The sequence below is a fragment of the Schistocerca nitens genome, chromosome 4, assembly GCF_023898315.1.
Source record: "Schistocerca nitens isolate TAMUIC-IGC-003100 chromosome 4, iqSchNite1.1, whole genome shotgun sequence".
Classification (NCBI taxonomy): domain Eukaryota; kingdom Metazoa; phylum Arthropoda; class Insecta; order Orthoptera; family Acrididae; genus Schistocerca; species Schistocerca nitens.
In genome coordinates this window covers 647,265,632-647,291,890 of record NC_064617.1, presented here as the reverse complement: position 1 = coordinate 647,291,890, position 26,259 = coordinate 647,265,632, and the positions used below count along the sequence as shown (strand labels likewise).

At 44.7% G+C, this 26,259-nt stretch overlaps 1 protein-coding gene across 4 annotated transcripts in view; it reads right to left on the bottom strand.

The window, feature by feature from the left end:
- Window positions 1–26,259, bottom strand: part of LOC126251523 (glycerol-3-phosphate acyltransferase 1, mitochondrial) — a 386,686-nt gene that overhangs the window by 17,585 nt on the left and 342,842 nt on the right. For all 4 annotated transcript variants that reach the window (XM_049952007.1, XM_049952006.1, XM_049952008.1 and 1 more), the window contains one exon: window positions 9,117–9,221. In XM_049952007.1, coding sequence (XP_049807964.1) covers window positions 9,117–9,221 — 105 coding nt within the window. The remainder of the gene's footprint in view (window positions 1–9,116; window positions 9,222–26,259) is intronic.

Sequence of the window (26,259 nt, the reverse complement as noted above, 5' to 3'; positions counted from 1 at the left end):
ATAGGATCACGACTACTAAAGTACTGTGGTGTTCTGAACAACTGTTGCATTGATGCCAGCTTTACCTCTGTATGGCGTCATTGCATGACTGACATGTAAGCGGCAAAACCACACTTTTTCACCTCGAATACTTGTAATAGTGCCTACTAATTTAGGGTATCCCAGCCAACACGTATACAGAATAGATGGTAATGCTTTCACCCGAGGTGTTAACTGCCATGCAAAAAACCCTTCTTGACAGACTTATAGACAACATTTCAAAGATTTATAAAAACAATTATTCTATCCTTACATGTTCGAAACTGTTCTCATTTCGAAAGTTTATTGTGTGCGTTGTGATGGAGAGATTTGCAGAACAATAAATGGTGGTGGTGGTGGTTAGTGTTTAACGTCCCATCGACAACGAGGTCATTAGAGACGGAGCGCAAGCTCGGGTTAGGGAAGGATTGGGAAGGAAATCGGCCGTGCCCTTTCAAAGGAACCATCCCGGCATTTGCCTGAAACGATTTAGGGAAATCACGGAAAACCTAAATCAGGATGGCCGGAGACGGGATTGAACCGTCGTCCTCCCGAATGCGAGTCCAGTGTGCTAACCACAGAACAATAAATAGGAAGGATTATAATAGCAAGGAAAGTAAACAGCTTAAATTAATGGATCAAGAAACCACAAAAGCAGGTTATATTTCTCACAAGCTCCACGCAACATAAAAAATGTAAAAATAAATTACTCATTCTTAGTGGCCTACACAATAGAACAGAATGCATATACTCATCAATGATAGCTAAATACTTTTCAATCAGTTACCATATTTTACATAATAATATGTTTTGAATGTTAATGTGTGTGTGTGTCTCTTATTCCTCTTCTGTAAACTGTCATCAGTTTTCTTATTTGGTACAGAAAAAAATATCTTTGATTACGTCCACCCTCAAGCAACAAATTGTGAATCTTAAGGAGCAGTGGTAGCATTTTTTTCCAGATTTATGGGGAGCTAAGGATGACAGCAGAGGTGAACCCATCAAAATCAGAATTTTGGAGAACCCATCCAGGTGGGCATCTGCGGGAGCAATGCTGAGGGAGGGACAGGAAGTTCGGGAAGTGGTCACTACCACACAAGTCATCATGGAAACTCCAGTGGACAGATGGTAGACGATCTGGGCTGCAGAAGGAAAGATCAATGACCAATTAAGTTCTGTGGGCCACACTGAAGTTTGTGGTAGCACCATAGTTCACGAGGCAAAGATAAAGGTGTGCCAGTAAAGATTCGAAATCTTTACCATGGCCAGTGATCAGTGTACCAGGATAAAGGGTAATGAGTGTTGAAGTCACCCAGACCAGGAAAGGTGGGGGGACCTGAGAGAGTAATGCGGACAGTACATCCTGGGACATGACATCATCAGGAGACATAAACATTACTGATGGTAAAATCCTGATATGCCCTTACCTGAACAGCCACAGCCTCCAAAGATGTATCAAGAGGCATAAGGTCACTGTATATAAGAGACCAGCACATACATACGAACTCCACCTGATATCCTCTCACAGTCAGTATAATTATCAAAATAACCTCGGCAGACTGGAAGCAGAGGGTTCCAAGTTGCTGGAAACCACGTTTCCTAGCTGGCATTATAGAATGCAGGTTAAGTGCTTAAAAGCTGTCATACCTCAGCCAGGTAGTGGAAAAATTTGACAATTCCACTGGACGATCAGACAGTCTGCATACTGTGTGTGCATGAAGTGACCATGAGGGGTCATATTATGATTCAGGGTCTTGTACTGCCACTGGTTGAGAGTTAGGTGATCCACTGACATAAGTTCTGCACCACTTTGCCTGGAGAGATCTGGTGCCTCAGGGGCCACCTTCATCTCGACCTTGTGCGAACACAGAAGAAGTACATGCAGAGACCATTGGCATGGGGTCACCAGACTTTCTGTCTTAGAAGACTTCTTACTGTCCTTCTTCTCCTTAGAAGACAAGAACTAGGAAGGTTTCTCTGAATTGGTTTCAGAAACATAGGAAGAAAGAGAAGTCCGACAGCCAGCAGAGTGTGGTTCCTTCAACCATCCACTGGCATCTAGCTATGGACCAGCAGGAACCATGGAAGGAAAGAGTCCCAAAGGACCAGCTAGAGAAGCTGGAGGAGGATGAGGTGCCTCCAGCTGGGAGGTGGGGACCAGTGTCCCCCGCAGGTGGGAAGCCAATGCTCCCAAAGTAGGTGTGGTGGAAGTACCAGAATGGCCCAAACCGCCACAGGTGCACATATCAGTGAATGGCTCTGAGGGCCCACTGCAAGAGGCACAACAGAGGAAAGCACTGTTGACAGGAAAGGTGATAATGTTGCAGCTGTAGCGGAAGAGTGTGTCATTTGTCTAGGATTAAGACACTAATAGGTTTTTTACTGGGCTCTTGATATGTGATCTTGTCCAGCGTCTTATAGTCCTGAAATCTGGTGAGTAGGGTGAGTGGAGTGTGCTGCAGTTTACACAGATGGGGGATGGACACAAGGATCGTTTGTGTGCAGCTAATGCCCACGATCATTGCAAACAGCAATAGCAGTGCAATGGGAAGACACATGTCCGAACTTCATATACCTGAATGATCTCATAGTAGGAGGAACACAGGGTTTTACATCACACCGGAAGACCGTCATCTTGACTTTCTCAGGCAACGTATCACCCTCGAAAGCCAAGATGAAGGCCCCGGTTGCAACTCTGTTTTCCCTTGGTCCCCCATGGACACGATGGATGAAGTGCACACCCAGTTGCTCTAAGTTGGCCCACAGATCATTGTCAGATTGCAGAAGAAGATGACAGTGAAAGATGACGCCATGGACTACAATGAGACTCTTGAGGAGAGTGACAGTCGTGGGAAAGACACCCGACTTTTCACAAGAGAGCAGCACTTGGTAAGAGATGACATTTTAATGAGGAAGGAACTGCTCTTCATCTTAATCTTCATCATCTGCAATTTCCCTGTATTTGTCTTCAATGTTTTCCACAAAAAAACAAATGCTTTGTGGCCAAAAAGGTGCTCCCTTCAGTTCTGGTATAGACCAAGTATTGGGGGTAGGATATTGCTCCTTGTTGACAAGTCCTGTGTTCCTTCCATGGCGTGGCAAGGGAAAGGGAATTCGTTGGGATCGTACTTTGTTGCATCGTATGAGGGCTTTCCATTTGAAGTGAGTGCTGGGGCTGAATGACCACCAGAGAGAGAAAGTTTAAGTCACTTCACATGCAAACTATCCCATCATGGTGCCACCCACATCAAACGGGTGCTCTCTCCATGGGCACCACCCAGCCACAGCAATGGCTACTTGCAATAAGCCATTGCTGGAAGTCCCTGTGCCCTGGTCATAATGGGCACGTACTCCGTGGCATACAAGACGAGTGTGCAGCGCAGACATCAACACTGTGATCCCTGCATGGTCAGGGTGCTAACATAGTGCAGGTACTTGATGACCCCCCACAACAAGCACTTCCGTAAAATTTGGAAAAGATGGCTGGTAAGATCCAATAATGGGGACCTTAATGGAGGGTGAAGATAGTGTTGGGAGTGAAAATAGAAATTAAGACCAAAATTGTGAACCAAGTTTGAGCAGGATCTGCACCAAAAGAACCATATGATGGAAAATCACAGGAAGTAAGAGATAGTCAAAATATAGGTTTGCAGTACAGGAGGAGGAAGCAATGCTGCAAACGCTGGAGGCCCTTGGTAGCCAAGCACATATTCACCAAAGAGTGGTGAGCCCCTTGGGATGTGGAAGAACTGATACAGGAAATTGGTCACTAAGTGTGTGTGTGTGTGTGTGTGTGTGTGTGTGTGGTGGGGGAGTGGGGGGGGAGATAGAGAGAGAATGAAGTAGAAAAAAAGACATGTAGCTTTATACCTCTGTCATTACATGTGTCTTACTGCATGACAAACATACTCTTCAAATCACTCTGAGGCGCATGGCGGAGAGTACCTAGCCTGGTACCTCATCTTTGGGTTTCTTCACAGTCCAATTGCACATTAAGTGAACTATTGCTTAAATGCTTGTGTGCATGCTGTAATTCAACTAATCTCGTCTTCATGGTGCTTATGGGCACCTTATACATGGGGCTGAAGAATACCTGTATAGTTGCCACAATACAGGATCTTGATACTTTGTTAATAGGCTTTTCTGAAATAATTGGCATGTTTTCACTACACATTAATCAACTAGAGGCAAGTGATGCCTATCCGAATCAAATGTCTTCAGAAAATTGCAGAAGACTACAAATTGTGTTATTAAATTATCAAAAACCATCATTACAGATTCTACAAATATAAAAATAGATACGCCAGTAGAGTGACCCTTTGGCGTTCAAATGAATATTAGCTAAATATCTTAGCGTTGTATATGCGGGTGACAAACCCTGAAAACATTATCTTCCTGAGAAGCTTGGGAAATGATTTGAAGAGACAGACTGGCACAGTGTTAATGACATCTCTGTGTTCTTTTTTCCTACCAAGACTCTGAGGTCCTGCTTCTTACAGTGGAATCAACAATGGAAACTCCAAGCAGGAATAACAACAATGTAGGAAAAGGCAGATTGCTACTTACTTTAACGAGAATGGGGATGAGATGAGTGACACAGGGGGTGGAAACTGTTGGATGGAGGGTGTGGGGACAGTATGTAACCTCAAGCCCAGGTTACACGCAAATATTGGGTTGCGCCACTCGTTGCGTGGAATGAGTTGCACGCAAGTGGTTTCATATATGACTGTAGACATGGCGACACCAGTATACACTTCAGTTTTGTCATTTTGTTGGTCCCTGAGTCGTGTCTGAAATGAAAGTTTTGGCAGCTGCACATCGCACGAGTTGTGATGGAGTTAAAGCTTGTTGTGTGAAATCGCTGCATAAGAAAAAAATAAGAAACGTGTTTCGATTCTTGACTGGATGAAGAAAAGATGACAGCTAGGTTGCTCAGCATCCTTGCTGAAATAATTTATAACGGAAGATCCAAGAAGTTCTTTTAATTATCTTAGAATGTCAACAGAACTGTTCACGTTTGTTCTAAATTGAGTTAATTATGCAATAAGGAAATAAGGTACTGTAATGCATGAAGTATTGTCGCCAGAACTGAAATTACACATCATATTGCATGCATTACAATCAACACTCGGCACGCTAAAAGATACAGTTTTAGTTGGTGATGTCACTATTTCATTAACACCAATAATTATTAACATTAACAGTAATAATTATTAACATTAGCAACAATAATTGTTCGAAGCAGGCTGCATTAAGAAGAGAATGGTTTGTAAACTACTCTCTTGAAGATAGAGCTGTAAAGTGGCAGTATTTCAAAATTCTAACATATGTGAATGGGCAGCATTGCTGCGATGTTTTAAATAGACGAATATTGAAAAAAGAATGCAGCTTCTTGAATTTGTATAGCCTTCCCTCTTGTTGGCCAACTCAAATGATGGGATTTTAGTCTTGTAGACGAGAGCATTGCAACAGCTAGAATTACACTTGCTTGTATTTTTCTTAATTCAGTTGTAGCCCCTATATGTACTCTTAACTCAAAAAATTTTACCCTGCAGCTCAGATATTGTCAAACCATCTATGTTATGATCGCACATGAATGTCTCAGCAGCAGCAATATTTTGCTCGTTTTTGTAATCAGCATCACTGAAATACAACAAAAACCTATGCAGAGCACAGATATCCAAAAAGCGAACATTATTCTCAGTTCCCCACTTCATATTTCAGTTTGCCTACACTCTACAAACACACATAGCCTCAAAACTCATGCAACTAGTGTCGCCAAAGTTGGAACACGCTGAAAGTGTTTAGTTTCACCAGCAAGTTGCGCAAATGCACAGCGCGCATCACAGTGGCCAGTAGCGCAGTTGCCTGCAACCTAGTGTCGTCATGTAAACTAAGCTTAAGTTGGAAGCCGGGAAATTATGAGAGTGGAAAACTCCCGTATGTGCAGTTCAGAAAAGCTCTTGGTGGAGAAAAGGATCCAGATGGCTTGGACTGTGAAGCATCCACTGAAATCAAGTGTTGTGTTCAGCTGCATATTGTGCCACAGGGTGGTCTACTTTGTTCTTGGCCACAATCTGGCGGTCACTGTTCATCCTGCTGGATAGCTGGTTGGTGGTCATACCAATATAAAAAGCTGTGTGATGATTGCAGTAGAGCTGGTAAATGACATGGCTGTTTCACATGTGGCCTGATGTGGTAGGATAAACCTGTGAGAGGACTGGAATAAGAAGTGCTAGGTAAGTGGATTAAGCAGGGATATGATCCTTCTGACAAGGGGTTGGGATTGGGAATGGCTTACGGATGGACTAGGATGTTGTGGAGGTTCGGTGGGCAACGGAACACCACTTTAGGAGGGATGGGAAGTAACTTGGGTTGGATGTCCTTCATTTCAAGGCATGACGATAGGTAATCAAAGCCCTGGCAAAGGATGTGGCTCAGTTGTTCCAGTCTGGGGTGCTTCTGAGTGATGAAGGAGACACTCCTTTGTGGCTGGTTCTTGGGGATGGTGGGAGGATGGGGGGTGTGAGGAGAAATGACATGGGAGATCTGTTTGTGGACTAGATCTGGGAGATAGAGCATGGGTGAGACCCTCAGCACACTGAGCAAGGGAGTTTTTGGCACTGCAGATACATCATGCCCGGATGGCCAGGATGTATGGGAGGGATTTTTTGGTGTGAAAGGGATGACAGCTGTCAAAATGCAGGTACTGTTGGTGGTTAGTAGGTTTAATGTGGACAGAGCTGCAGATGGAGCTATCAGAGAGGAGACAGTCAATATCTAGGAAGGCTGTACATTGGGTTGAAGAGGATCACATGAAACAGAGTGGAGAGAAGGTGTTGAGGTTGTGAAGAAACGAAGATAGGGAGTCTTGGTCTGAGTCCAGATCATGAATATATCATCAATGAAACTGAACCAGACTAGAGGTTTGGTGATTTGGGAGGCCTCCTCTAGAAGGCCCATAAAAAGGTTGGCATAGGAGGGTGCCACGCACGTGCCCATGGCACATTTATATACCTCGCCTTCAAATGAGAAGTACTTGTGGGTTAGGATAAAGTTACTTAGGTCTATGAGGAATGAGGTACTGGGTTTGGAGTCTGAAGTTCGTTGGGAAAGGTAGTGTTCAGTAGCAGTAAGACCATGTGCCTGAGGGATGTTGGTGTATAGGGAGATGGTGTCAACAGTGACGAGTAGGGATCCAGAAGGTAAGGGATAGGGATGGTGGATAGTCGGTGAAAGAAGTTGTTGAATTGTATGGAAGTCTTGTGTCAACTCTGAATGAAATTCTTTCAATGGGGCACAATGACCAGCCACAATGGGGGGTCGAGGATTGTTGGGTTTGTGGATTTTGGGGAGAATGTAGAACCAGGGTGTCATAGGAGTAAGGATGGAAATGGATTCAGGGGAGATGTTCTGGAAGGGACATAAGGCTTTAAGCAGGGGTTGGAGTTTATGTTGGATGGGAGTTTGTCTTACAACACACTCCCTGCTCTCATAATTATTCCGTCCTCAACCTATGGTAGCATACTGTCACCACCCTCCCTGTGATGTCATCTCGTCCCCATTCTCATCTCCCACCCTGTTTATTTGCAGCCCTCTGTCAAAACATCCACACGTCTTTCCTCACTCCTCTCCTTTTTTCCCCACCTCCCCGCCCCATAACCTCCTGACACTGAGATATTGGCAGTATAGTCCCTGCACACTCCGACAGACAGTGTTCGTCTCTCTCTCTGCCCATACACTGTTATCCCTTCCCCTTCTCTACCCCTTCAGATTGCTGCTTGCATTTCCATACGATTGTTTCATTCCAGACTGAGATGCTGGAGTTGGTGGTTCTGTGTGCATGAGGTGTGCTTGCTTGTGTTTGTGAATGTGTTTCTCTTTTACTAATGAAGGCTGTGGCCGAAAGCTTTACGTAAGTGTCTTTTAACTGCGCCTATCTGCAACTTAACATGTCTTCTTTAAGGTAAGTAGCACTCTGTCGTTTCCTACATTGTTTACATAGCATTAATGTGACTAAGAATATTATATATTGCATAGGGCCATAACGTTTTAGTGCTTCATTGGATACACCATACAAACTTTTACTTTTATGGGCCTTTATGTATGAACATCAACAAAAGAAAAATGAGGATAATGAAATGTAGTTGAATTAAATTGGGTGACGCTGCGGGAATGAGATTAGGAAATGAGATGCTTAAAGTAGTAAAGGATTTTTACTATTTGGGGAGCAAAATAACTGATGATGGTCGAAGTAGAGAGGACATAAAATGTAGACTGGCAATTACAAGGAAAGCGTTTCTGAAGAAGAGAAATTTGTTAACATCGAGTATAGATTTAAGTGTCAGGAAGTCGTTTCTGAAAGTATTTGTATGGAGTGTAGCCATGTATGGAAGTGAAACATGGACGATAAATAGTTTAGACAAGAGGAGAATAGAAGCTTTTGAAATGTGGTGCTACAGAAGAATGCTGAAGATTAGATGGGTAGATCACATAACTAATGAGGAGGTATTTAATAGAATTGGAGAGAAGAGAAATTTGTGGCACAACTTGACTAGAAGAAGGGATTGGTTGGTAGGGCATATTCTGAGGCATCAAGAGATCACCAATTTAGTATTGGAGGGCAGTGTGGAGGGTAAAAGTCGTAGAGGGAGACCAAGAGATGAATACACTAAACAAATTCAGAATATGTAGGTTGCAGTAGGTACTGGGAGATGAAGAAGCTTGCACAGGATAGAGTAGCATGGAGAGCTGCATCAAACCAGTCTCTGGACTGAAGACCACAACAACAACAATGTATTTCCTCATTTCCCAAGGAGATGTGTGAGGAATTTTAATCTGACTAAATCGCCCACCCTCCTCCATGTCACTTCTTTAGTACACTGTTCTTGTCATATTTTATGTAGTTAACGCTGGTGTATTATACATATTTAATCCTACATGCTTTACAAGTAAACAATTTAAAAAACTTAAACAATTATATAATTGTGTGTACATTTATACTACCACTTTAATTCGAAGAAAACATTTTGTACTGCAAATGTGATGGATTAAACCATATAGCTTTATGGCCTATATCCTGAAAAGTGAAAACATACCACATAATGTGTAGGCTTTGTGTATGATTCCTCATCTGAACTATCATCTGGCAAAATGTATCTTGCTAGTCTTCGACTCCTCTCCTGCTCTTCTGTGTAACATACCTGTTTCAAAATAGATACAAAAATTAAATCATGTGTTGGTGAACACATACAAAACATTATTTGATTAAATCAGAAAATAACACAGATCTCTTAGACATAATGTGCCATCTTAAAAACACTGTTCTTTCTCTACTCACAAACAGATGTTCACATTAATGGAAAATACAGTGTGTGTGTGTGTTTGAGGTTTACGGGCGCTAAACAGCGGGGTCATCAGCGCCCAAATGCATAAAAACAGGAACACATGCAGTGGAGGGACTAAGATGGACAGCGAACAAGGAGAACGGCTAAAAGACACAGACCTGACGCAGTTTCAAATCCTCACATACAGAGGCAAAACAAGAGGAGAAGGAACACACTAAAAAGGAAGGGAAGCAAGGAAAAGAGAACAGAAACCGAAGGGAAACAAGGAGGTAATCATGACTGGCTGACCTCTTACCTAAAACCTGGGTGAGCCAGTCACCCAGCAGCACATTAAAACCCTCTCCCTAAAATCCGAGTCAACAAATTGGACAGGACACAAAACCATAAGACCTTAATTACAGTCGTTGCGTCATCTTGTAAAATAGAGGGCAAATCCGGTGGCAAAAAAACCACCGCCCTCTGGTCAGAGAATAAAAGACAGTCAAGTAAAATGTGGCGGACAGTAATCTGGACACCACAAGCACTGCAGATTGGGGGGTCCTCCCGCCGGAGTAAAAAACCATGCGTTAAAGGATTGTGCCCGATGCGGAGGCGAGTGAGAACCTCATCCCGCCTGCATGACTGGTAGGACGTACGCCATGGCCGCGTGGTGGCCTTGACCAGACGCAGCTTATTTTCACCGACTGCCAGCCACTCCTCTTCCCACTGACACAGAACGCGAAAACGCAGGAGGGAGGTAACAGCATGGAGGGGGACGGCACATGCAACAACGTGAGGGAGGGAACACGCATCTTTGGCAGCCACATCCGCCAGTTCGTTTCCCCTAATACCCACGTGCCCTGGCACCCGGCAGAAGGAAACCTCCTTCCCCTGCCATTGCAGGTGGAGTAGGGCATCATGGATGTTCTGGACGACCGTATCCGCTGGGTACAAGTGTTGCATCGTCTGAAGGGCACTCAGGGAGTCAGAACAGATGAGGAACTTAAGACTGGGAACACATCTCATCTGCTCCAATGCCCGCAAGATGGCAAACAATTCGGCATCAAAGATGGTAAACGCCGCAGGAAGCCGTAACTTGACGACTCGATCAGGGAAAACAACAACACAACCAACAGAGTCCCCCTGTTTGGAGCCATCCGTAAATACTGGTACATGGTCGGGATGCTGGTTTAAAATATCATAAAATAAGGAGGTAAAACCAAACGCAGGAGTGCAGCTCCTCCGGTACTCCGACAAGTCTAAAAGGACGCTGGGCCTCTGGAGCAACCAGGGAGGCAGGCGAGTAAAACCTTGTCGTTGGGGGGCCACACGCTCGACACCAAGGGACTCAAGCAAATGCTTGGCACGAATCCCAAATGGTCTCGTTGCCCTGGGACGACCGGAAAAGAGACGTTCCATAGGCAGTCGGGCAACGGTAGGGTATGCAGGGGAGGTAGGACAGGCAAGGAATTGACACACCCGTCGCACCATGAGGAGTTTCCGCCGGATGGTGAGCGGCGGTTCCACTGCCTCAGCACACAGGCTGGGGATGGGACTGGTACGGAAGGCACCAGTGGCCAGCCTGATACCCTCATGGTGTACTGCATCAAGAATCTTCAGATACGAAGGCCTTGCTGACCCATACACGGTGCAACCATAGTCAAAACGCGATCGGACGAAAGCCCTATAAAACTGTAGCAGACGCGCCCGATCTGCTCCCCAGGACCGATGGCTCAGGCATTTCAAAATATTCAGTGCCTTCAGGGCATGCACCTTGAGGTCTTTAAGGTGAGGCTACCACGACAACTTGGAATCAAAAGTGAGGCCCAGGAACCGCACAGTGTCGCTAACAGGAAGAATGGTGTCCCTCAGACGCAATTCAGGGGAGGTAAAAAGACGTCGAGAACGATTAAAATGAACACACACACATTTGTCTGCAGAAAAGGTAAAACCCGTCTTCGCAGTCCATGCCTCTAATCGCTGTATCGTAAGCTGCAACTGCCGACTAGCAGTGACAAGACTGGAGGAAGAACAGAAAACAGCAAAATCGTCCACAAACAAGGAGCATTGGGCAGGACTCCGGATAGTGGACGTGATACTGTTAATGGCGACGGCAAAGAGGGTGATACTTAAAACGCTTCCCTGAGGAACACCATTCTCCTGCACATACAAATCAGATAGCACATTACCAACCCTATATCGAAAGAGGCGGTGGGAAAGAAAGGACCGAATGAAGATGGGGAGACGGCCACGAAAACCCCACTCATGGAGTTGATTGAGGATATGGCGGCGCCAAGTAGTGTCATACGCCTTATGAATGTCAAAGAAGACACCGAGACAATGCTGGTTACGTAGGAAGGCCTGCTGGATGGCCGCCTCAAGCAGGGTCAAGTTGTCTATAGTTGAACGACATCTCCGAAAGCCACACTGCGAGGGGCTAAGGAGCTGCCTGGTTTCGAGCAGCCAAACCAGGCGACGGTTGACCATGCGTTCTAACGTCTTCCCGACACAGCTCGTCAAAGCAATACTTCGATAACTACTGGGATGCGTTCGGTCCTTCCCCGGTTTGAGGAGGGGGATCAAAATCGCCTCCCTCCACGAGTCAGGGTACGTGCCAGACAACCATATCATATTAAAAAAATTCAGGAGAACTTCCTTGGAAGGCAGTAACAAGTGCTGCAGTATGCTGTACCAGATTTGATCATGGCCAAGAGCAGTATCAGGAGCCTCAGACAGCACTGAATCCAGTTACCACATTGTGAAGGGGCAGTTGTAGGGTTCAGAATTTGGAGACCGGAAGTCCAAGTGACCCCTCTCGATGGCAGTGCGGTAGCGGCAGAAATCTGGATCACAGTGAATAGTAGCGGTAGATTCCGCAAAATGCATGGCCAGTGTCTGGGCAATGTCTCTCGGCGCCGTGAGGAGACTTCCCTGATGCAGCAATGCCGTGACAGGTAGCTGGCCGAGTTTCCCGGAAATCCTCCTGATGGCTTCCCATACTTTCATAGAATTAGTGGAACGGGAGATGGAGTTCAAGAACGATTGCCATGACCGTCGTTTGCTCTCTTTAATCACTCGCTGCGCTTGGGCCCTTGCCACCCGAAAGGCCGCAAGATTGTCAGCTGAGGGACGGCACTTGAAGCTGCGCAGAGCTGCACGGCGGGCTCGGATGGCTGTGCGGCACTCAGTGGTCCACCAAGGGACAGGACGCCTCTTGGGATGACCGGATGACCGTGGGATTGACAATTCAGCAGCATGGGAGATCACGGCTGTAACATGGTCTACCCATTCATGGACGCTGGCACGGTGTTCCAAAACAGCCAGTTGGCTGAAAAGCGTCCAGTCAGCTCGGCAGAATTGCCACCGGGGCGGCACTGGTAATGCCATAGCCTCAGCCAGGAGGCGAATCCAAAGGGGGAAGTGGTCACTAGAATGGAGGTCTGCAGCAACCTCCCACAGAGCAGAATCCGCGAGTGCTGGAGAGCAAAAGGAAAGGTCAATAGCTGATGACGACCCAGAAGCAGTACAGAAATGAGTGGGAGCACCAGAGTTGAGGATGCACAGTTCTTCAGACATCATGAGGTTTTCCAGAATGCGACCCCTGGGGCAAGTAATCAAAGAGCCCCATAAGACATTATGAGCATTGAAGTCCCCCAGAAGAAGAAATGGGCGGGGGAGTTGGCTAATAAGGTCTGTGAGAGCCTCAGAGTCCATCGCATCCTGAGGTGGTAAGTAAAGTGAACAGACTGTGAGCCTCCGACCCACAAGAAGGTCAAAACTGCTTGCAAGTCTGTAACGAGAGGGAGCTCAGATGAGGGGTGCATGTCACGGACAAAAACCGCAACACCACCCTTTGCCCTTTCCCCCGTCAGATCATCTTTCCGATATACGGTATAGCCCCGTATAGAAGGAGCATCAGTGGCCCGAAAATGTGTCTCTTGGAGACATAAGCACAAAGGGCACTCTCGTACAAGGAGTTGTAATTCGGCCACATGCGTCCTGAACCCATTCAGGTTCCACTGTAATATGGGAGCCAGTGATCAGGGTGGCTGAACTTTCACCCTGCCTCTGTGTTTTGGAGGAGAGCCCGTACTGGCCGGAGATTTATTCCTGGGGCGAGAAGATCGCCCCCAGTCGACATCAATGTCCATCAGCTCCGATGACGACCCACGGGAGATGTCAGACAGTATGATGGCCTCGTCATCGGACCGACCCTGACCAGTCTCCTCAGGTGGCAAAACCTTCACCTTCGGCGTCTTTGTCTTGGGGGGGCTTAGAAGGCAGAGCCTTGGCAGCAGGTGGAGCTGTACCCGCCTGGGCAGAAGGCGCCATATGGGAAGAGGCAGGAAGTACCCCAATGTCAGCAACCACGGCCTTGTCCGACGTTGCGGGGAGAGCCGCAGGTTTCAAAACAACCGCAGCAGCACAAGTGCACTGGCAAACGCAGGTATTAGTGCTAACACTAGCAACCTCCGTTTGCGTAGCAACAGTGGCCATTTGTACTGGTTTTTTCAGAGCGGAAGCGATAGATGTCGTAAACACAGGAGGTTGCATGGCCTTAAAGAGCTTCTTGGCCTCACCATAGGGGATGTGCTTAGATGTTTTGATCTCCTGGATCTTCCGTTCGTCAAGATAGATGGGGCAGACCCGGCTCCAGACAGGGTGACTCCCAGAGAAATTCACACACTTCACAGGCGATGAACAATCGGCTCCTTCATGGGCAGGCTGACCACATTTACCACAAGTGGCTATCCCATTGCACCCCAACGTAGTATGCCCAAAGTGCTGACATTTAAAACAGTGCATTGGGTTGGGGAAATATGGCCTTACTGGCAAACGTAAGAACCCCGCTTTAACATGCTCTGGGAGGCGTGGGCAACTGAACGTGAGAATAAACGAGTCGGACTTGACTAGGTTCCCATCGACTCGTTTCATAATATGCTGCACGTCAACAATACCTTCATCAGCCCATTCAGATTTTAACTCGTCTGTGGGGATATCCACCAAGTCCCTACATGTCACAACACCCTTACTGTAGTTCAGAGTGGAGTGGAGCTCGGTCTCGATAGCGTACTCACCGAGACAGGTTGCTTTCCTAAGAGAAGTGACCTGACGGGAACTAGATTTCTCAACTAACAGAGTCCCATTGCGCAGCCGCTTCACAGATTTAAGTGTTCCTGCAATTCCCTCAATACCCTTGTGGATGTAAAAGGGAGAAACCCTCTCAAAGCTACCCTCCTTCCGTTTAATAATCAAAAACACATTCTGAGTAGCAGCATGTGTTCTGTTACGACAGTCTGATAAATCTCGATCAACACTAGGCGCTGGAGGACTCGCAGCACGAAGTCGCTTCTTCGATGGGGTGTGTTTTCCTACCAGTGGCCCACCCAAGCCACTGGTAGGGGGAAATGTAGAGGTCGAAGGATCCATTGCGGTCCCACGAGCAGCTAGGGAACTAAAGGTCCGCTCAGACAGAGCCCCACGTGCCTGAGTAAGCCTTATACAACTGGGGTGTGGCAGGTGCCCCAGAGGTTGCCCGCTTGTGACTGTTCCACCTCAACAGCCATGCATCTCATAGGCACGGAGCACACCGGAAGATTGAGGGGTTTTTATAGAGGTTGGCCTTCCTCGCAATCCAGGCGGTCAAGCCAAGATTACCATTCCCCGCAACACACAACATTCCACCGCCGTGCCATACGGTGGTCGCTGAAGCATGTCCGGGGGTTACGGTGACAGGAGACCGGCGGCGCCGACCAGTCCCCAGCTCAGGACCCCGGGGTCGCCAAGCCCGTACTCAGCAAATGAATGCTGAGCCCCTGGGGGAAATGGAAAATACAGGTTGGAATATAATTTATACATGTAAACATTCACTATATGCAGCAGCCACTGAGTAATGGATAAGGAACATATGAAAGAAAGGGAAGAGAGGATGAATGAGAGGCAGGAGGGAGGATTTACTTATTCATTTAGTTATTTGGCAGGCTGGACATGTACATTAGTATTTTCTGCAGAAATGAGTAGCATTTCAACCCTGTCATTCTGGGTTCAAGGTAAACATCAATATCATGGTGCAACACCACCTACTAGTAAAATGTGCCTGCGGCTCTTGTTGTCACTGTAAAACGAAGGTAATTGATCAGTGTGACTTGACCAGACGTGCAGGATGCCTAGCAAATGTATGCGCAAACCGTACTGTCCAATTGGTGAGCTTGAAATAGGGCGCATTATTGGGAGAAGAGAATGTGATGCATCAATCCATGAAATTGCTGCTCATGTGGGATGAAGTGTTTTGGCAGTGCAATGGGTGTGGGCCGAATGGTTCACTGAAGGCTGTAGAACACGATGAGATGGGTCAGGTCGCATGACCGAGACCATCCCCAAAAGATCAACCCCCCATCGGAATGGCACTGCTGGCTAGATCTGCACCCTCCTTGGCTGTGGCACAACAGTGGAACAGTGTAACACATCATACACTATCAGGCAACAGTCTATTGCTTTTTGAAGTGCCAGCTAAGGGTCTTACTGTGTGGGGTGCTGTTGGGTACAACCACAAATCTCACTTGGTGCGTGTCCAGGGCACTGTGACCAGTGTAACCTACATGAATACATCCTGCGACCTGTAGCCACACCCTTTCTGCACAAGACCACAGATGTCGTTTTTCAGCAAGCCAATGCGTGACCACATGTTGCTGCATGAACATGTACCTTTTTGGTGCAGCACTGTGACGCAATGCCAGCCACCAAAGATGAGCTTTGGAACCAGTTGAATGCAGCATGGATGGCTGTATCACAGGATGCTATTCGCGCTTTATATGCATCGATGTCATCACGCATGGAACAAGTTACCAGGGCCCATGGTGGACCATATGCCTACTAGGCAACGGGACACATGGTGAACTAAGGTGAATGAAATTCTAATAATTTCTGCAGAACATATTAATGTTAGTGTCTTATGAATATGAACGTCCTAACTCTAGTCATTCAATGTGTTCTGTTTCTGTCTGAAAACGAGTGTATATTACCTAAAAATGTTGAAGTAATCTTGTGTATGTTTATCACAGTGCCAATATCAACTTCCTGAATAAGTCAACTGTATCAGATGAGAGAGTAAAGCTAATATATGATCTAATTTTGCAATGTTTCATGATATGATTTACAATCTGATTAACATGTCAACTATTGGCTGAAAGCAATTTCCTCCATTTTTGTAGCAAATCCACATATCTTTTGTGAGCAGTGGGGAGATAACAATGTTCCATATTTGTTAAGCCAGATCATATTCATAATTCAATATATTCTTCATCATTAATTTGGAAGAAATTTGTAAAGAATCAGTCTGTTTACACAACTCCTCCCATTTTTGTTGTCAATCAAAAGTATTCATACAAAGCTGTAGTCAGACTGGTGATCTTTGTGACTTAGAAAGTCTCAACTGTAGTTGTACCATTATTCTCATCTGCTGAAATCTGTTAGTTTGCTGTTATTTTCTGGACCAATGTACCAAAGCTTCACATCTTCTAAGGTGAGAGGAAATGATATGCTAAGAGTTTGTAGCCGAACTAAAGGTATGATCTGAGTGAGCCTATAATGCAGGGTAGGGCAGGAACACTGCTTGTGTGAAGTGCACATGCACATAAGCAGATAACTGTGAATGGTGTGCATACAGAGGCAGCCCAGCTGTCCGCTACCTCCTCTCCCCTCCACGCAATTCCCCCGCCATCTCCGCCACTTGCTTCCTCTGTAATGTGTTAAATTTGCTTTTTATTAAATCTTGCATTATTAAAAGAAATCAGGAGTTCAAAGAGTATTACTTAAGACCCATTTTATTTAATTATCACAAGTCTAATTTACAATGAGGTTAACACCTGTACAAAACTTCTGTGAACCTTTATCACTCGTTTGCTCTTAACTGTGATTTATTAATTTTTATAACAGAAAAATATTTCTCGCAAAAGTATATCGATCAAGACAGTAAAATTATTTTTGCAGATTCAGTATGAAGATGAGGACACTCCTGCTGTGTAATGTTTCGATAAAATTCTGTTAAATTTCTTATCAAAAAGAACTGTCTCTCATTGTAGATCTATTAATTACAGTTGAAAGTTATGAGGAGTATCATCTACAGAAGTAGCAACGGACTCGAAAAATAATTCAAAAGCTTGTGATTGATTTAATGCATACCCAAAATTGCTTGAGAAATTCCTCTTTTATTGTACTAATTAGAGGAATATACTCCTTACAATTTTTTTCATGGACAGAACACAGAGTAGGGAAATTCTCTGATGAAAGTGGCCTTTGTCACAGTGCAGGCCTGCTCGTGAGAGCTTACACCATTTCAGTAATTTCGTAAATTGATTGATTTTTACCTTGCAAACTAGATTTCGAAGCATTCATATGTCCTGCAATCTACACTAATAATAAAACTGTAACTATTATATCTGTCTGTCTTTTAACAAGCTGGTCTCCAAAACTACTAGGCGGATTCTAAGGGTTTTCACAGCTAACTTCAGCATAGCTTGGGGCAATGTACAGGTTTTATTTCATCAAAAAAATAAACTGGGTCATGGAAGAAAAGAAATATTGTAATTTTAAGTTTTACTGAAATTTTCTTGTCTCTTTGTCTGAACACACTTATTTCCAACACTACTAGATGAATTTTGATGGGGTTTTTGCTGGTAACTTAAGTATAACTTTGTGCACCGTTCAGGCTTTATTTAATCAAAACTGGACCACGGAAAAAACGATCTCCATACATACTATAAAAGTATATGTAAATATGTTCCACATTTCCTCAAACTACTGGACTGATTTCAATCAAACTTGGTACACATACACTTACAGTCCGGAAAGAATCACTGTGTGATTTAGGACCACTTATCTCTCGAAAGGGTGGGAGTGGAGGCGAAAAATGATGTGCAAATACCCATCTTTTATTCAACCAGTGTTTGAGAATGAGAGCATTTAGTGACTTGCAACAAACTTTAAACATAATTTCAAAGCTTCACAAAACTTTTTCTTGCTGACACTCCCTACAAAAAGATGAAAAGAAAAAAGTTTATTGATCACTACATTTTCACTGTTCATGCAGTAAAACTGCCACATTAGGTATTAAGTTTTAATTTATTAGTTCTTTACAACTATTTTCATGACACATTTTGCAGACACTGTTCACATATACCACTGAATGTACCTGCAAAATTTTATCATTGTACGGCACATAGTTCATGAGATATGAAAACATAAAACTGAGAAGCATAAAAAATTGTTGCATCACGCATGACATTTTAATTTATCATTATGTTTATTATTATTAACCCATTCAGCCAATTCTGATGAAATGCAGTAACAAGATACATTGACTACTGAGGAAGAACACAGTCTACTTTAGAGAGTGTGTAGTAGAAGATACTTATCGATTTGAAGAATATTACGTGAATTAGGGAAAAATATATATATTTGAGATAGCTATTTATGGTCTGAATTTTGAACTTTATCATATTTATCAAAATGCTTTTATTTGTTGATGATATGTGCTGCATGGTATGGTTCAAAGCAATGAATGCAATGTTTATACAATCTTATGTGTGTTTAATCCATACTTCCATACTATTTGTTTCACAATGCACGCATTGCATAATGTATAGCTACAGTGCACACTACCCAGTATTTGAGAACGAGAGCACTCAGTAACTTACGACAAACTTTACACACAATTTCAAACCTTTGTTGAACTTTTTCTCACTTCCAACCCCCACAAAATGATGAAATGAAAAAGTTTATCACTTACTTTATTTTCACTGTTCAAGCAGTAAAACTGTCATATCAGGCGTGACATCATTATGTTTAAACTTATTACTTCTTTCCTATTTAATATATTCCCAACACATTTAGTAGTTAGTATCCACATAAGCCACTGAACATACCTACCAAATTATATCACTGTATGATACAGACTGAGGTGGAGGAGGAGATGGACAGAGAAGAGGAAAATGGGGAGATGGTCAGTAAGAGGGGTAAGAGGAGATGGACACAGAAAGGAAAGAAGAAATGAACAGAGAGAGAGGGGGAGGAGGAGATGGACAAAGAGTGAAGAGAATAGCAGGTGGACACAGAGGAGGGTGGGACGAGATGGACAATGATTGGGGGGTGGAAGAGGTGGACAGAAAGAAGGGCACAGGAGATGGACAGTGAGACAGGGAAGGACGAGATGGGCTACTAGAACTGAAATACGAACATACATGGGCAACACCAGGTACTCAGCTAGCATCCACTAAAAATGCAAGGTTCGGAACCCACTTTGCACCTTTTAATTTAGCGTCAAGCCTTTTGTTGTTCTCTAAACACTGATTTACGGGCAGTCTCAATGCAAAACACCTTTTCAGTACATTGCTGTGACTAAGCCAATGGACTTCACTGTGTATGGTAAATCACTGTATTCTTCTCCAATTTCAATTAAAAAATTGTGGAACTATTAATGTATCAAACAATGGGATCTCAAATAGCTGACTGTCCAAATAACCACTTGCATGGTGTCCCCTAATTTTGCTGCTTTTGCACAGATTACCTCTTGGTGCAAAAGGAAGTGAATGTTGTACAAGGATTCTTCTGAGTTCTGCAGCTACTTTCTTAGCAATCTATCATTGCAGGTCATCCAACTGTTGGCACTGACATCAAACGTTCCCAGTGTACACCGAAAGAATCAACAGCTTGTTCAGTGGCTTTTAGACTGTCCATGCCGATGGTAGTGCTCCACAAAAACAAATCCCCCGTGCCTTATCTTCCTGTCTCCAACTACCTCCCACCATCCAGCCACAGAGGAGCATTCCCCTCGTAACTCAGTACCACCCAGGACTGGAGCAACTGAACTACATTCTCCGCCAGGGTTTCGATTACCTCTCATCGTGCCCTGAAATGAGAAATGTCCTGCCCACTATCCTTCCCACCCGTCCCACAGTGGTATTCTGCCGCCCACAGAACCTACACAATATACTCATCCATCATTACACAACCCCTGCTCCCAATCCCTTACCTCATGGCTCATACCCCTGTAATAGACCTAGATGCAAGAACTGTCCCATACATCCTCCCACCACCACCTACTCCAGTCCGGTCACTAACATTACCTATCACATCAAAGGCAGGGCTACCTGTGAAACCAGTCATGTGGTCTATAAGCTAAGCTGCAACCACTGTGCTGCATTCTATGTAGGCATGATAACCAACAAGCTGTCTGTCCACATGAATGGCCACCGACAAACTGTGGCTAAGAAACAAGTGGACTACCCTATTGCTGAACTCTCTTCCAAACATGATATCCTTTATTTCAATGACTGCTTCACAGCCTGTGCCATAAGGATCCTTCCCGCCAACACCAGCTTTTCTGAATTGTGCAGGTGGGAACTTTCCATGCAATACATCCTACGTTCCCGTAACCCTCCTGGCCTCAACCATCATTAGTCACTGTCCTCACCCATCCAGCCTCTTCCCTGTTCCCATTCCAGCACTACACAGCCGTCATTCCACCAACACACCCAGTCTTTTTATTTCTCTCCCTTTCCACTATTTCCCACCCCCCTCCCCCACCTCTCCATGCCCTCAGTCTAACCTGCAGCACTTCGCTGTCCACCACCCCCACCATACTATCCCTCCTCCTCCCTGCTCCAGCCTCCTCCTTACCAACACCCAGTCGCCACTCCCATCATGCACTGGTGCTGCTGCTCGCAGCTGCCTGAGACTGCAGTCGTGTGTGTGTGTGTGTGTGGGGGGGGGGGCTGATGAAGGCCTTAACGGCTGAAAGCTATAATTGTGAGTGTGTTTTTGTTGTGCCTATCAGCTACTCAGCATCTCACCTATATGTTGAGTAGCAACTTTCCTTCTCATGATATTGATAGTCCCATACTTTTTATATAATTTCAAATCTTCAGTTCTTTGTTTATTTGATGACACTGCATTTTCTGTTATCTGTAATATAATGAATACTATATAGTGATCACTTCTCATCAACTTTGGTTACAGGAGTGTACTATCAGCCTCAGCTGCCAGAGATCTGTCATCATGCCTCGGGGACTGCTCCAGTCTATGCTTGTCAACAAGTAATGCTCTTGCATTCACAAGCTGCATGGAATGTTTGCCCACCCCACCACAGTGCATAAGCATTGTAGAGTTTAGTTGGGTTTCACGAATTCATACACGCACATTCAACCGTACAGGTGCTGTATACTTTATTGCACTGTGGAGAAATTGTAAAGCTCAGTGTTTGCTTTTGTACAACAATTGGTGCCTCAAAGCCTATGCGAGATGATGTCCGTTGTGCACATTTCATGCTGAGAAGATGACACAGTGTTGCTTCAAAGACCTAAACAGACCAGCACCCAGATACATGCGGTAAGGTTGTATCTAAACGAGAAGATTGGAATGCATTACAGGAGGGAGGGGAATGGGATTGGAAAGTAGGTGGAGGACAGACTCCCCACCCCTGTTTCCACTTCGCTTCATGCTCCTACCCCCATACTAGTTCCTTGATTTGTGTTGCATTTCTATTGAACCAGCCCAGCCATTCTAATATTTCCATATTTCCTCCTCCCAGTATGGGTTATTTACCTCCTCCTTGTAATATCCCTTTCTCTCTCTCCCTCAATGTATGTTCTAATTGTCTCCTTATCTGCTTTTGGATGTACCTCCATGTGCCATCCCTTCATTATGTTTGTTACTCATACCCACCCCACCGGGCTGTAAGGGCATAGCATCAATACAAGCAACCATTCATTGCACAAACACAATATTGGAATTCCCACCAACTACATTTTAATTCGGTTCCACATAAACGAAAAATACAGCCACGCTGAATGATGACGTAATAACTACAACATACAAAAAAGGGTTATATTAATGCACAGTCTAACAGGGAAGTGTTCAACAGTCACGAAAACATTACAGCAGCTGAAGGCCCAATGCACCAGCTTATATATGCCTGTTTGCACATGGCACAGCACAGCTGCACTGTCTGTGCCACTGTGAGGCAGCCACTTTAGGCTGGCCATGGAGGCACACGCTGTTCAACTATGGGCGCATGCCATACAGGGTTACAAGACTTCTTCCCCCTTGAGGAAAACTGATCACCATGGAGATATCCCTGTCTTCATTGGAAAGGGATGACTGCTGGAGACTGCACCTTGCCATCACATGAGAATACAGTCTGAAATGGCACATATGTGAACAAGTGTGGTGCCCACTCCACTGCAAGAAACCGTAAAAGAGCATCTGTGATGGAGTTGCCATATCCATGTCTACCTCCAGGTAGCTGGAAAGACAAACACAGCAGTGGCAGTGGGCCATGGAAATGGAGGTGGCCTGGCATTAATTACCCTGCCCAGCAGTGGTGGCACCCAGAATGAAGATGGTGCAGGAGCTGAAGGGGGCCAGAAAGGGTGCTGGAGGCGACTGCGGAGCAATGGTGTCCCTGACGTGTTGTCGGTCAAACACAGGCGGAGCTGGTCATAGTGGCAGGACACCAAGCCATTTGAAGTGCGAACAACGCAGAGGCAGCAGCCTCGGCAGTGATGAATGACTTCCAGGATCCACTTAGGGCGCCAGCCAGACCCGCAGACCCAGACAATGGAGTCTGGATGGAACCACTAAGAGGTGCACGCTGGCAGTTGGCTGGGCGTCGGCCAGAGCAGATGAAGCAGCATAAGGGCTGGTGGCCATGCAGCATCTCTGCCAGGCTACAGTCACCAATGGGAGTGAACCTGTAGTAGCTCACAAAACTGTAAAGAGCTACCTCGGGAGAAGATAGTGTAATGCATTTTTTCATCTGAGTTTTGAAAAGTACAGAGCAGCCACTCCGCCTCATTAACTGACTGAGGATGAAATGGAATGGCCACAACATGCCAAATACCACTCTTTGTACAAAAACCTCCAGTGTCTTCAGACACTAATTTTGAGATGTTGTCCGTCACAAGCACCTAATCTTTGCCAGGGCTGAGACTGTAGCAACCGTGGATGTGGACAGGCAACAAACCATATACAGAAACTCTGAGAAAGCATAAACTACAACAATCCAAAAGGAGTCAAGGAATGGCCCTGCAAAATCAGCACAGGATGAATATGCTCTCAGAGCCTCTGGGAATCAGGAAACAGGGAAAGAGGGGACTGTGGTGTCGCCTGATGGGTGGTGCACTGTGGGTAGGCCGACACAACATGCGTGATCTTCTTGTCAATACTCAGCCAAAACACATGGTGGCAGGCCAGCAATTTTGTATGAGAAGCACCACAATGGTCCAGCTGGAGAAAGCGCATGATGTCCCGCTGCAAGGTGGACAGGATCTAACTCTTGACAGTAAGTCTTCAAAAGCCAATTGCACCAAAACATCAATAACTGAGAGTTGGTGTTGGAGATCATAATAATTATGCAAAGGATCCAACATTCAGCCTGGTGGTTTATCTGGTTAGCCGTGTTGGACAAATTGAACGACATGATGTAAGACAGGATTGGCCGCAACAGCAGCCAAAATCTGAGAACTGGTAATGGGAAAACAATCCACAGAGTTTTGGGCTTCAACATCTAAATGGATACACAACAGTTCATCCTGATCAGATGCTGAATCATGGCCAATCAGCAACTGAGAAAGAGCATCTGCATTAGTGTGTTATACATTGCTGAAAGAGACGACACTGGATGGAAACGAGAAACCAGAGGTTTTTCATCAGTAATCAAATTAAATTTAGAACTGTAGAGGAAAACATAACATTTTTTGAGTGCTTTTACAATAGCAATGGCTTCTTTTTTCTATCTGGGAGTAGTGTTTTTGTGATCCAGAGTTTTGGAAGCATTCGCAACACGGCATTTGGAGCTGTCCATGGATTTGTGTGCAGGAATGGCTGCATGACCACACTGCCAGGTGTCTGTGGCCAAAATTAGATGCTGGCCAGGACAGAAGGTAGCCAAGCAAGGCGCTGAATATAGCAGGGTAAAAGCATGCTCGCAGATGAATGACAATTGAAAAGGAACATCATTATATACGAGAGCTCGAAGGGGCTGGGCCACCGTGGCTGCATCAGGAAGAAATTTATGGTAGTACACAATCTTTCTGAGAAATCCCTGCAACTCTTTGACATTGGCAGGGTGCAGCAAAACTGTAATGGTGTCACCACGCTGGTGTAATGGCTCGATGTCAGCACATGAGACTTCGAAATCGAGACAGATGATAAGACGGCTGAAAAAACTGTGATTTGTCCAAGTTACATTTTTCAAACTGGTGGCCTGTAGCACTGTAAACAAGGTACAAAATTTCTATAAGTGTTGTTTTGTTTGGGAACCAGAGACCACAGTATAGTCCAGGCAGTTGATGTACCCCAGCAAAGAGCCTGTGAGTTGCTCCACAAATTGTTGGAAAATAACTGGGGTGCTACCGACACTGAACATCACATGTTGGATCAGTATAGCCAGAAGGGTGCATTCATAACAAGGATACATCTGTTATCATCATCCACAGGCACTTGAAAACAGGCTTCTGACAAGTCTATTTTGGAAAAATACTGGCCCCCGGAAAGCCATGCTAGGAGTTCGTCCTCACGGGGTAATGGACAGGTATTAATAACAGACTACACCAAACAACATAACTTGACTGAGTTCCGCTTTGACTTGATCCTGTAAAGCAATGGAGATTGGGCACACAAGGAAAAAAACAGGGTTGCATTGTCGGTTTCATTGTGACGTGATCCTTGAAATTGGTAGCACACCTTAAACCATCTGAAAACACTGAGGAAAATTCCGAGCATAGTGCATCCAGATGATGGTATGGAACTTGATCCAATACCAGATGTACCGTATTTACTCGAATGTAAGCCACATTCGAATCTAAGCCATACCTGAAAAATGAGACTCTGAATCAAGGGAAAAAAAATTTCCCGAATCTAAGCCGCACCTGAAATTTGAGACTCGAAATTCACGATGAGAGAAAAGTTTTAGGCCGCACCTCCAAATTGAAACAAAGTTGGTCCATTATAATATGAGACATAATTTAGGTCGAATGAATTATGATACAGCTACAGTAGTTTGGTTCGAGTTGTAAGCTTAGCAGTTAAGCTTTACCAGGTAGCCATTGCTATGCGTCAGGCACTCCATCCGTATTTATACGGGCACCCTTCCTTTTTCACGTGCTTCGTCTGGTTTGAATTGATTGCTTATTTTTCTTTGATCTGATAAGTGTAGTTCTCTTTGTTATAGGTGTTTACGCCACTCTAAGCTGAAAATGCATTACTGTATTGTGCCATGCATTGTTTATCGCTTTCTGATAATTAGTGTTTACGGCCTGTCACCGCACGCCACATGGCTTGCTTTTGTGCGCACTACGACCGCTTCCAGTAAAAAGAAAGGAATCGTCTCATTAGCGAAACAATGGAACAATGGCAAGTTTTGCTATTTGTTGTTACTTATGCTGCTGCTTTCTTTGATAATGATCAACAAGAACCAAATAATAGACTGCATATGATAGAAGATGTTCTGAATGAGAGTTTAGCGAAAATTTTTCTCCGTTTGAAAATCTTTGCAGATGCCTCTTTTAGTACATTACATTCTGCACCGAAATTAGAGTCATCTTACATTTAAAAATCTAGTCAATTGCCGTGGTTCATTTCTGACTGTATCACTATTCAGCATAAGAATAATACGAATATAAACATGACATGATATGTGTATTCTTCCGCGTTTGCTGTCGTCTCACTCTAGTTTCGTAGTTTATTAGGCAGACAGGATTTAAAAGAGATAGCTGGAAACTCGAAAGAATACATGACAAAATGTTTATATTCATATTATTATTATGGTGAAGAGAATACTGCATGTGATTCACAATTCATAAAAGTTCCTATTAGCAACCATCCCCTCTCACAGGAAGGAAAAAATTCAGAACGTAGA